Below are 12,786 nucleotides of genomic sequence, written 5' to 3' on the forward strand. Positions count from 1 at the left end.
CTGGTCAGCTTTTTTTTTTTTTAATTAATATAGATCTCTAGAACAGTTTTTATCTACTTTAATTAATTTTATAAATTTTAAAGTTAATAATTATATAAATTTTTAATAATTCTTAAATTTATAAACTCAAACTAATAATTTTTATAAAATAAATTTAAAATTTAATTAAATTATATTTTTTTTAAGATTTCTTCAGTTTTTTTACATGTACAGCTGATTTTTTTTGTTTGTTGTAAGAAAATGGAATTTCGCAACGGCAAATGAACCTCTTGTTTTCCGACATTATAATAATCTTTGTTTCTGCTGTTCGTTTTTAATTTATTTTAAAAAAAATATATTATATTTATTTTTTAAAATATTTTTTCACCGAAAAATGCATATATAAAAAAACAGAAACAATTGAAATTATAAAGTATATATTTCTTTCTTTCATTTGTTTTGAAAAAAAATCAATTTAAAATTATTACAAACTTAAATTTATTTTTTATCTTTTTACTTTTTTAAAATATATTTTGTATCAAAATATATTAAAATAATATTTTATTTATTTTTTAAAAATTATTTTTAAAATGAACATATTAAAAAAATTTAAAATATAAAAAATATTTGCACCTTATTCTTAAACAGTGCTATATATTTGTTTGCTGGTCGGCTGTTTTGAAAAGGAATAAATGAATTTGAATTTGAATTTATCAACTGAACTTTTTGTTTTAATCTTTGTCTTGTTTTGGACATCACTGATGATGTTTTTCTTAATGGGATTTAACTTTTAGGACATTTTTGGATTTTTGTTCAAAGTCACCTCTTTTTAATCCTTTTCATAACAAATAAAATTCATAGAAATTTCTACTTTTTATGGTCTAATTTGAGATTTGAAATCTAGCAACCAGTAAACTTCATTTTAAGTTTGTTTAATTTAGACATAATTCATGATTTTAATATGCGCATTTATGCCTCAAGCAAGCACTGGGTTTTTTTTTAAGTAGATTATTTTAAGATCTCATGATGTTATATTATGCTCACATTAATTAATATTTATGAATAAGAAAATGTGTATTTGTGTATGCACACCTCGGCAATGGCATGATGTTTAAGGGTGTGGTAAAAATTATTTTTTTAAGTATTTTTTATTTAAAAATATTAAAAAAAAAAAAAATTTAATATTATATATCAAAAAATTTAAAAATATTAAAAAATATATTATTATGACCTACAAAGATGGAGATAGGCATGACATATGAAATGATGTTTCAGAGTATAGTAGGTGTTATTTTTTATTTGAAAATATATTAAAAATATATATTTTTTAAAAAAATATCTTTTAATAGTATTATATCAAAATAATTTAAAAAATATAAAAAATTAATTTTAATAAAAATATATATTTTTTTTTAGTTTAATGTGGGTGTCCGGGCCAGTTTGCGCGTACCTTGACTAATCCCACGGGCCCTGAAGTTAACGACTATGTAAGTCTCCAGTGACCATCATATGAGCAACTCCAGAGCTTGAACCTGAGACCACAAAGAGAGTAAATTTTTTGGTCCCAAACTCTTATCTCTGAGCCATCACCTAGATGATTTTAATAAAAATATTATTACAACTCTTGGAGATGGGGACGGGCATATAGCGTAGCATCAAGAAGGTGCGAAGAAGGATAGGAAGGAGTCAATATTTGTTTTTAAGAATTGAGTACGACTTTCCAAACCGTGTTTTTTGAAAAATAAATAAAATTAAAGGCTCTAAAATGAGGGTTGAATTCAAAGTTTGGAATGCAGTCTGAATCTTCTGTGAGCCTAATTTGAAGCATTGGGTCAATACTAGAGACATGTCTAGACTACAGAGAGAATAAACCCCATGCTTTTCCATAGTTCATATAAAATCATTCACCAAGCAATTTATTTTTTAAAAAAAAAATGATATAGTTTCACTTGAAGAGGCCTCAAATAATTCTTAAAAAATCATTCATAAACGTTATCAAATGATAACAGTTTAAATGTTTGGATTAAAATTTTAATTTACACTTTTGAGTGTTAGTGGATTTTAGCCTTCATTTCTCAAATTAATTTAGAGTGTCAAATTCAAATCCAAATACTAAATAAACAACTAGAAAATAAGAATCAACCTTCTTAAAAGTTCTATATATATATATATATATATATATAGAGAGAGAGAGAGAGACAGAGAGAGAGAGAGACATATACTCATCCAAGTCCTTGCATTCATGTTTTGTTGTGCATTCACATAATAAAATTATTTTTTTTTCAAAAAAATTCTTTCACTTTGATCCTCAACTTATTTTTCTTTTAATTAGTTCTTTAAAATTACATTTCTTTGAAATTGTTAGTGGTTATTTGTTTTCACGCCTGCATGTGAGGGCTTTGTAGTATCAAGACAATATTCTAACACTCGGTTGATGTTCATTTTAGTAAAATAAAATTTAATGTTTTTAATTAATAAGAATTAGAACTTCAATTATTGAATTCAAAGCATGAACAAATATTTAGTCCCTTTTTCCTATTAAGATCAAGATTGCTTTGTATGTTAAATAAAAGTGTTTTTTTTTACACTCAACTTTTATTTTTTTAATTTAATCCTTTTACATTGGTTTTATTTGAAATTTAACTTAATAGTTTGTTTTGATTGTCTATGTATTAAGCTTTTGCAATATCGAGGGAAAAGTTTGGTGCTTAGTGAATACTCTAGTTTGCTAAAACAAAAAAAAAAAGCTAGTGTTAAGCGACCACAATTATGGTCCCTTTAAGTGTGGTGCTTAGTTTCAATTGTGATCTTTTAAGTGTTAAAGGACCACAATTGAAACTCAAACAAATATAGAGACTAGAGTAAATAAACAAGGCAAATAAACTAGTGCATGTATCTCATGCATAAGCAAGTGAAAGTCTTTTATGATATTTAGGCAGCATGTGAGGCATAACTAAGTAGTCAAATAGTGGCTTCCATGGTAATGTTGGAAGCGCCACTTCCATGCCTTTTTAGGTGGTGTGGCGCATGTACAAAGGGTTGTGGTAGTTGGATTTTAATGATTTTTTTTTTTATTATTATTATTTTTTTTATGGAATTGTGCTAGCCTGCAAAAATTCAGAGATGCCCTATTATTTGTTATCTGTATCAAATATGATTATCGTTTTTTTTATTTCTATTTATTTTGTCTTGAATCCTTTTTTTATTGATTTATTTTTCAATTCATCTATTAAAATTTGGTTTTATTTAATTTTTATATCAAATTTTATCCTTAATTTTTTTTATTGCTCTTTGTTTTTTTTTGTCCTTTTATTAATTGATTTTTTTTTTCAATTTCATCTCTTAGCATTTGAATTTTATTTTTTTATGCCATTTTTTGTCATCATTCTCTTTATTTATTAATATTTATTTTATTTTTTTATCTATTTTTTTTATTTAATCTCTAAAAAGATATTATTGAAAATTTAGCTTTATAATTTTTGAGTTTGTGTTCCATAAGCTAGTTGTCAACTCTATACCTAGGTCATTGGTCTTGAAGAATAGCTCCAATTGACCTCAATCAATTTTAGATTATTTTTTAATTTAAAAATAATTAACATAGTTGGATTGTTGGGACTTGGGTAAATGCTTTTAGTAAAATAATTGTTTCAGTTTCAAGTTACCCTACCTGCTTACTCTAATCTCAAGATTTAACTTTTAAAGATTAAGCCTTATGATTTTTTTTTTATTATTTACAAAATTATCCTGATCTCATAACTAAAATCATTATAATCCTCAAGTTTGCACAATCAGCTAAAATATATATTTTTTCTCTCAAATTATTTTCTTAAAATTGAATATGTTCTCGTTTGATGAAGTAATTATTAAAAATAATGTGGTGTCTTACGAAGCAAGTTCCTTTAAGACTTTTTTTACCGCCATCATTACTATTAGAGCTATCAGGAGAACTTGTCTTGTCATGCATCATATTTAAGTTCACACCACTTAAATTACTTTGTATTTCTTTCTCACTGTCGCTTATAATCAACAGATAAATTAACAAAATATATATTAGACATAATCAAAATCTGTAATATTAAATGTTTCCCTTTATTTTATCTGTTGCACTTAACTTTTATTATTTATAAATATATGGTATCGCAGATACCATACAGCTTCCCTGTGGCAAGGGGCTGGTTGATTGAGTGAATTCTTGTTTGAATCCAGCTCCCTCAATCCTACTTTTTGAACAAACATGCGTGTTATTGTGTTCCAACAGAAATCACTTCCCAGTAATGAGGAGATAGCAGAAACCATTCCATAAATTCTAAAGCATTTGAGAATTCTGAAGACTTGGGAACCTGATAATGGTGATTATTTGATCGAAACAGTAACTAAAATCAGCCCCCATGTTGCAAGAACTGACAGAGCTTGAGCATTCGTCGTTCCACTATTCGGAAAGAGAAGGCGTTGGCCATTGTCAATTATCTTCCAAGGATCAAGTTCTGTTTTCCTTGTAGCTTACGAATTCCTAGTTTAGTTTTGAGGATCTGCCATTTTTTCTGTAAACGTTCAAAGTTTTGTACTTTTTTTTATTGGATACAAGTCATTGAACGTTGAATTTCATCTATGCATATATCATAAATTTGCATAGTTTTGGACAGAAGATGGCCTGTCAAATTACTTAGTATATGTATGATCTGGTGATGGTGTAACGCAATTGCAGTCATATTTACTCTCAGAAATCCTAATGGAATCATATGAGGTGATAAATTAACACGGATGAACAGTCGAAACATCGCCGGAGATATACTGTATAGCTGCGATGGCAAAGCATGTATACTTGCTGCAAAAGCCAAATGCTGAGCATTGATTCAAGACTGAACCCACCAGAACCGATGAAGTATACACAACGAATCTCTGCATAATCACCACCAGAAATGTCCAATGCACTCAGAATGCCTTTGAGGGATCTTCCATTAATGGCTATTACAGGAGGAGAAACTGCAGCAAAATGCAGAAGGCAATGTGGAGCGAATAGATGTGGAGAAAATAACGCAACATGGAAGCATTTTCTGTCCTCGGAGCTTGACAAAGCAGACGATACCATAACCAGTTTGCTGCAGGAAATCCACAGACCAGGTAGGCCATTGCGTGGAACAAGACTTTTGTTTCTACCCCACCTACCATCCGCAAAGTTTAGCAGATACGGCATTTCAAAAAAGACATTCAATCCTAAAAATGTTGAGAGATGCCACATTCAGCAATATTTTCCAGTGGTCATCTATTTCATCTACGAAGGGGTTTTACTTGATTCCAAAGTAGATTACTACAATAAGGACCTGCTGCCATGAGGAGAGAATCTTAAAGGAAAGTGGAAGCTACAAAATCTATGATACGAAGAGAACCAGAAAACCTATGGAAGCTTTGTGTTTTCCTCGTACAAATCTAAATCTAACAACACATGGAAATCTTTCGTTCTACGTGCAAACAATCCATCTGTAATAACATCTAGCAACAAGAACACGAGTTCAGAAGACATTTTGTCCGCACATACATGGACCTAGCAGCATGTCTGGTGACAGTACTTTAGCACTGCAAGACCCGCACATTACCATACTAAAAAAATATTGACTACAAGTAAGACCCCAACTAGAGCCTGATATGGAAGTTCTTAAACATAAACGCTGCAGAACACGAAGTGGAGATCAGAGACTTGGTGAATTGTGCTGCAGTACAGCAGACCTTAAATTTCTTCCCCAAAATAACTCATTGTTCATCTATGGGTGATACACAAAGGAATCTATATGCCTTGAATTTGCAAAATTGGAGCAACAAGTAATGAATTAATTATGAACATCAATAGAAGCTAGGACTAAATCACACGTATAGATATGACCGTGTGTGTATGATGTAAGATGTAGAAGACTAAACTAGGGGTTATGCCGTCGGTTAAGCAGTCTTAGTTTTCTAAGAAAAGGATCGACCCAATTTTTGTCCTCCTTTACAGCTTGATTCCAGCGATCCTTAAATATTTGAAGCTCCCACGTTGATTGCCTTCTAATCTGATCAGTCCATTAAAAGAAAACCACAGTTAATCAAATTACTGAAATGATAGCATAGTTGCAAAGTAACAGTACTAGACCATGCTTGATATCAGAACCTACTATTCTATCAGTTTTTAATAGCCGAATATAAGTTCCAGATCTCAATTAGAATCAGCCAAAGAGCATAACTTAGAGAGCATGTAAACAATCAAGGTAGCAATCCTAGACTACTTGGCAGCTCTTCTGCCTATTGCAGGCATTTCATGTCAAGTAGAATATAAGTCTTTAAAATACTCAAAACATAGACTAGAGGACTCTTCTCACCTCCATCCTAGGATCCATGCCTGTAGCACTGTGTCCCTGAAAGTCAGGAGAGAATAAATCAAAAAAGGGAAGGTTAAAATTATAGGAATTAATTGATGCAGCTACAATATAGCATTGATGAAAAAAGATCTTCTATTACACCAAGCATAGTTTACCTTAGTCAACTCTTCTGTATTTGACGCCTAAACACAGAGAGAGCAAGATGATATTAATAATAGAAAATAATAAGCATGTGGACAAAAAACATCTAATAAGAAAATAGCTGTAATTCCTTTTCTTTTCTTTTTTTTCCTTGAGAGAAAAAGGCGAGCAGGATGACCTTTCTTCCAGGGGGTCCATGCCCACCCAGAGTTTGTATGCCCTTGTGAACAATATATTCACTATCAACAACTCCCACCTTCTTCGTGCGATCTCCCTGTATAATGCCACATCTATCAATGGTATCATAACATTCTTTTCTACTTTCACAAGTATACATGGCAAACAAGATAAAGAAATAGATAAAACAAAAAGGTCATCAAGCATTAAAGTACATGAAAATAGGGGTTTGGTTCTATATTGTAATGTGGTAAACAATGGTTAATAATTATTCCAAGACAAAGGATCAGCGAGTTACCTTGTCGGCACACTGACTTATTTATATCTGCATTTACTCTCAATTCCTAATTGACATAAAATGATTTCCTTCTAGTGAAAAGGTGCTAAGTCCCTAGGAGGCAGAAAAAAGAAAAAGATCAACTTTTCAATCCTAGCATCTTATGGAAATGGTCTTTGCCAGTGGGTTACAGTGAGGGCATGGCAAGAAGATTCTCTAGTGTGCTAATGATTGTTGATAACCATAAAATTCTTCATCCAAAACCACTCATAATCCATCACTCTTCATGAAATTTTCTTACATTTTCCATATCTACATAATTTTTATGCTGCTTCATGATACCACATTTATTTGGCAATAGCCATACCTCCTGCAACCTTTCCTACTACTATCTTAGTTCTGAAAATAACTCTGTTAGCAGCATTGAGCCAAGAATTGAGGGGGAGAAAAATAGTCAGAGAAACTGAAAATAGTCCCAGAAATATCATGTTCGACATACCTGCGCACAATATCCAAGTTTCATATCCATTCCCCATCCATGGACTAGATCATTCTGGAAATTAAAAAAAGAAACGAAAAGAAGTTCCATGATGTGTTAATCAACCTTAAGGCAAAAGTGCACTTAATTTGCAATCATGCTATAGTGGGTAGAGTAGAGCTTAACCGTATGTCCATATATTCCACCTAACAAAAGTGAGTTATATGCAATGCACCATTTATTTATGTAAAGTGTTTTCTTGGAAAATATTTTCCTTGCTTTCCTAGGTTTGGTGCAGCTAGGCAAAATGAGTCAAAGGAACTCGTCAGGAAAATATTTTCCACATACCTGCCACCTCATCAGAAAACAACTCATCTTTTCAAACAATATTCCCCATAGAATTCTTTTTTTTTCCAAAATCAATTTGTTTTGCTGCAAGCAAACAAGGCCTAAATCCTAAATGCTTCTCAACTAAATTTCACACAAGACAACCTGCTTAGACTAGAGCATCAAATAGCAAGTCCAGAGGGGATCGATGGCTTATTGATAGTGTTACATAGAGAACCTTTTTTTAACTAGAACAATCAAAACTTAGATTACCTGTATAAGATGCCAAGCACAGTACCAAGCAGATCTTGAAAATACTGGAGCCATACCCTCCACAAATCTACAGATGTGACATGGATAAAATTAGGATTGCTACAATCCTTACAAGAACAATAAAGTACATCCTTCAATGGGTATCACAAGTATTGAAGTTCCATGAAAAAGATGAACTCAAGGTGTAGCTTCTCAAACAGTCAGTAAACAGAACTTCTAGTACTATTTGACAGAATATTAGATTATTCACCCAAAAGCTTAAGGTGTTAGGTAAGACCTCGACATATGATTTATATAATTTTCTAACATGTCATTTCAAGTGAAAACTTTTTGAGTTTGAAATTTACAGACGCACACTACCTTGGATTTAATTTTTATCAAATAGAATGGAAGTGGTGAGATTTGAACTTGTGACCGCTTGGTCAACAAGGTTGTGATACCTTATTAAAGATCCATCCCAACCTAAAAACTTAAATTGTTAGGTGAGGATCCAAGATATGATTTATATAATTCTCTAACAGTCAACTTTTCAAAAATAGAAAACCAAAAGAAAGAAATGATGTTTAGGTTAAATAACTGAAAGTTAGCCGCAAATGGGGCAGTAACTGAAATAAGTAGAAGTCAGAAACATAGGATTGCACCAAATTGTAAAGAGCAAACGACAAGACATATCACAACTAGAGGAATGCAATAGGTTACCCAGTGCATGGTGGCCCCTCACTGACATCAGAACATTTGGTGCTGCCTCTGCGTTCATAAACTCTTCTGCTCATGGTAAATTATTTTGTATAAGAGTTACAATTGTCTACAGAAATTTTAATTTAGTAAAAGCCATGCCATTCACCTATGAAACTTCTTTGTTCTGGCACGAATAGTAATTCTATGATGTATTTCAGTTGAATTTGGGTCCAGAGCTGGCTGAGATATCTCCAGGCCTTCATATCTCACAATTTTCAGGTATCTAGACAAAAATTAAAAGAAAAAGGAATTATAAATCAATCTTGTTTTTTAAGACAGGGCCTGAGCCTATTCACACTTATGTTCTCATAAAAAAGAATTTCAAATCAAGTAAGAGTATGGAATTGGTTGACTCCAACAATCCTTGGTCTCTCTCCTAAATCATGTAATTCCAAATTGTCCTAGATATAATAATACTAAGATGGTTCACCAAGTAAAATAAACCCTCTTAGTATGAACATCCTTAGCAAAAGATAATCCTGTTCCAGCAAGAGTTTGGAGAGCAGATTTAATTGTAGTCATTAACTATCCAAAAGACATGATAAAAGAAAGACAAAAATTGAATCATGGATATCTATAAATGAGTGGTAGAAAATAATAAAAAATGGGAATGAAGATGAGAACAAGCCTAGTAGTTTCTAGTAAATTGGAGCACTAAGAAGGTCCTAATTGATTAATGTTTTTCAGACATAGCTATAAGTCACAAGTTTATATTGTAGTGACAAAGGGAAAATATAAAGACAACCCATTACCAAAAGCTGGCATCATAAACATGTGAAAAAGAGAAATGTCCAGCAAACTAACCTCCCTGGATTAAAATGCTCTACCCCAAGATCTTCATCCCATAGAAATATGTAATCATAAATAGACACAACAGCTGGATGCAGAAAGCGTTTTGCAAACCACCTGAAAAGCAAAGAAAGAGAGTTTCTTTTTAGAAAAAAAAAAAGGAACAATCCAAGTAAAAAAAAAAAGGCATGTCTTCTTTTCATGAGTTTAACCCATGAAATCCTGCCTCCGTCGAGGCTAAATGATTTGTTAATCATCTGTTTAAACCATACAAAGAAAGGTGGTAAAAAGTAACCAGAAAGGAAATTATCAAGGTTGAACTTACCACTTCGTTTGGTTCTTAGCAGCTATGTGTATGACTTCATTACTCCAGTCTAGATCCCACCACCCATCCACTTTGCCATCATAATGAAATAGAATAACTGTAAAATTCTCTGGAAGAAACTGAATTCAATGATATTAGGCAAGAAATGTTCAGTTGATGAACCAAAAACATTAAACAAGACAGTGTGCAATACTTTTTGGACAATACGATTGACATTATCCTTTTGCTTGATGCCAACTGGAATTGCCAGCAAGAATCGACGGGTAGAAGGATCAGCCTGCATTTGAATTCCAATTTAAGTCAAGAATAACACTGCATACATGTTCTGTTCAGTGTTGTTCCAACACAAGAATCAAGCACTATTATATAAATAATCCAAATTTATATGGTCATAAACAAGAACAAAATTCTGACACAAACTTGAATTGATAGCACAGTTCAAACTTCAAAGGGATAAAAAAAACAACCTTCGACCTTGAACTACTTGTTGACCACAGAGGCTTCAGCTCCAAATCTGAGCTAGCTCGTATAATACCATGAGGCAAACCAACCAACAGACCAGATGCCAAAGCAGATTCCTATGTCAAAGCACCGGAAGCATCTTCAGATAATGATGAAAACAGAACAATTACAGTACTTTGGAATTTTAATTGGTAGTTCTGAAATTACCTTCAATGAGTCAAAGGGGTACAATTTTTCTTCCATCTGACAATGGTGGAGAAAAACTAGTCAGCAAGCTTTCACCAGGATGTGAGATAAAATGGTAAGAGTTCAACAGATGCGGCACCATTAAAACACACAGCTAGAGCTGAACCTATTTTCTATGTGAAAAATGCAGCTTAACCTGTACCTAGGGGTAAATACAACAACAGAAAAGCTGTAGATGGACCAGCAAATGACACAAGAAGTTATTGAGATTCTGGACTTGACCATACTAAGTTACATTTCTTTCAGAAGTTTGAAATCATTGTCACCAAGTATCTTCTATATCATAAATATTGGAATTAATGCCTTCATGAACAAAAAACAAATCATCAAATCATTCACCAGAAGAGAATTAAGAGCACATTTTGGCTACTTGATTGATACTTGCAAGTTAAAATATGTATAGACTTGATGGGATTTCCATACTTCTGTGTGTTTATACTGATATGTTGTGGTTCTATACACAATGAACAACATTGTCGTAAACAAAAATCCCATAAACGGCAGCTGCTTCATCTTTAATCCGAATTTTACCTGCACCAAGCCGACAAAATTACATATTAGATGATTACCAAAACAAAGGCAGATTCTGTAAAAATTCCACCTTCTTAGATGCATCCAATACTGAGAAGCTTAAGTATCGTATGTCATACCCCATCAAAGTAGTTCCTTTTTAGCAATTTCCATGATCTGAATGACGTCATGGACAGTCAAAGCTTTTACAATGTTCTCATAACAAACTGCAGCCAATGCACAAAAAAGCTGAGACCAATATCAGAAGCAGCCCTGATCAAATGCTACTACAACTTTTCCAGTAGAAAAAATATCTATGGTGAAAAGTTTGCAATTTCACTTTTGGCATAAGATAAAGTTCTAGCATGATCAAAAACTCAACAAACAATTGTGTAAGCTGTTTTAGCCCAATTTCTTAATTAAGAAAGAATCCCAGAAACCCCCTCTATTGACTATTGCTCAATTTTGAAGAACCTTTAATATTCATACCCTCTTTCGGCATATAAACCTCAATTTTCACATTAACCTTAATAAAAGGTCAAAAATTGTGAGAAACAAACTTGAATTGGCAACCCAAAATACCCAGAAAGAGAAATGGAAATTAAGTTTGTAGTTAGTTAGCTTGATTAGTTGCATGCATGCGATGTTAATGAAATGCAAAGAAAAAAAGCTTAAAACTTTACTGATCAACTTGTTATTAATGCTAACATAGATTATATGAACTATAGATTTTTGAAATATCTACTTAATCCCACAAGGAAATAGGAAATTTAACAACAAACACTGAATAAAGACATTCCCTCTTCAAAAACTTAACAAATAAACTGGTCAAATGATTTTTTTTTTTTCTAAAAACAAGAAACGAATCTACTTTCAGCGAAAAAGCAGAGTCTTTTGATATTCATACCTGGGAAATCTATAGATAACCCAAAAAGAAAGTTTCAGATCTCGTAAACAGAGAAAACACAATTTTCCAGTTTTATCAAATAATTAAAAAAACTCTCAAACTTTCAAGAAAAAAAAAAACAGAGGATTCAGCAGCAGCATTATAGCTATGAGACCATAGCGTGTAAGGATTAAACGGAGAAGGAAGAGAAGATGACAAACCTTGAAATAGAAAAAGGGTATAAATCGGCGAGAGAAAGCAGCTGGTAATACAGAGTACTAATAATCAAAAAGAAGCAATCTTGCGGGAAGCAGACAAATTTTGGTGCGTCTGATTCCGAAGATCTTGAAACATCAGAGGTAGTGTGATAGAAGAGAGAGAGAGAGAGAGGAGAGGAAATGAGAGGTTTACAGAGAGAATCGAAGAGATTAACGTGTAAGAATCACCGTACTTCTCTCATTGTCAATTCTCAGGCAGCACAGTACCACACCACTTTGTTGTTTAATTTGTTTTTATTTTTATAGTAATAATGATAATGAATGAATAAAAATAATTCTTTTGCATGCCGTGTTTTGGGGTTTTGACGTGTTCGGAAAATGAATTTCAAAGAGACGGTGACAGAGATTTGTTTTGACCTCTCACCTGTTCAAATCTTGACTTTGTTTGTTAACCACTTTTCACAAAAAAAATTATTTTTTTTAATATATTGAGATTATTTTTAATATATTAATATTAAAAATAAATTTTAAAAAAAACAAAATTATTATTTTAATATATTTTTAATAAAAAAAATATTTTTTAAAAAAACAAATCATCCATTATCATAAT

General features: G+C 31.9%; 1 protein-coding gene across 2 annotated transcripts; it reads right to left on the reverse strand.

Moving 5' to 3' along the window:
* Positions 1-5,674: 5,674 nt before the first annotated feature.
* On the reverse strand, positions 5,675-12,454 carry LOC118031445 (uncharacterized). Of its 2 annotated transcripts, none has more exons than XM_035035880.2 (16): positions 12,180-12,454; positions 11,213-11,299; positions 10,986-11,093; positions 10,524-10,559; positions 10,322-10,432; positions 10,048-10,131; positions 9,855-9,973; positions 9,545-9,646; positions 8,847-8,963; positions 8,702-8,767; positions 8,003-8,069; positions 7,424-7,477; positions 6,649-6,744; positions 6,485-6,511; positions 6,330-6,365; positions 5,675-6,023 (listed from the first exon to the last, which is right to left on the reverse strand). In XM_035035880.2, the coding sequence occupies exons 2-16, from the start codon at positions 11,261-11,263 to the stop codon at positions 5,892-5,894; spliced, it is 1,206 nt and encodes a 401-aa protein (XP_034891771.1). In that variant the 5' UTR covers positions 11,264-11,299; positions 12,180-12,454; the 3' UTR covers positions 5,675-5,891. The 2 variants fall into 2 exon arrangements, with proteins under 2 accessions (XP_034891771.1, XP_034891772.1); XM_035035881.2 differs by having other exon boundaries at positions 11,213-11,321.
* Between the last annotated feature and the right edge of the window lie 332 nt (positions 12,455-12,786).

This window comes from Populus alba, chromosome 11 (genome assembly GCF_005239225.2).
Source record: "Populus alba chromosome 11, ASM523922v2, whole genome shotgun sequence".
NCBI classification, from domain to species: domain Eukaryota; kingdom Viridiplantae; phylum Streptophyta; class Magnoliopsida; order Malpighiales; family Salicaceae; genus Populus; species Populus alba.

Excerpts from the sequence above, each read along its gene's own strand:
- LOC118031445 (XM_035035880.2), bottom strand. The coding sequence starts at position 11,263 with ATGACGTCATTCAGATCATGGAAATTGCTAAAAAGGAACTACTTTGAT. Across the intron at positions 6,745-7,423 it reads AACTTGGATATTGTGCGCAG|GGAGATCGCACGAAGAAGGT; the intron begins GTATGTCGAACA and ends GGCATTATACAG. Across the intron at positions 6,512-6,648 it reads ATGGACCCCCTGGAAGAAAG|GCGTCAAATACAGAAGAGTT; the intron begins GTCATCCTGCTC and ends CTCTGTGTTTAG.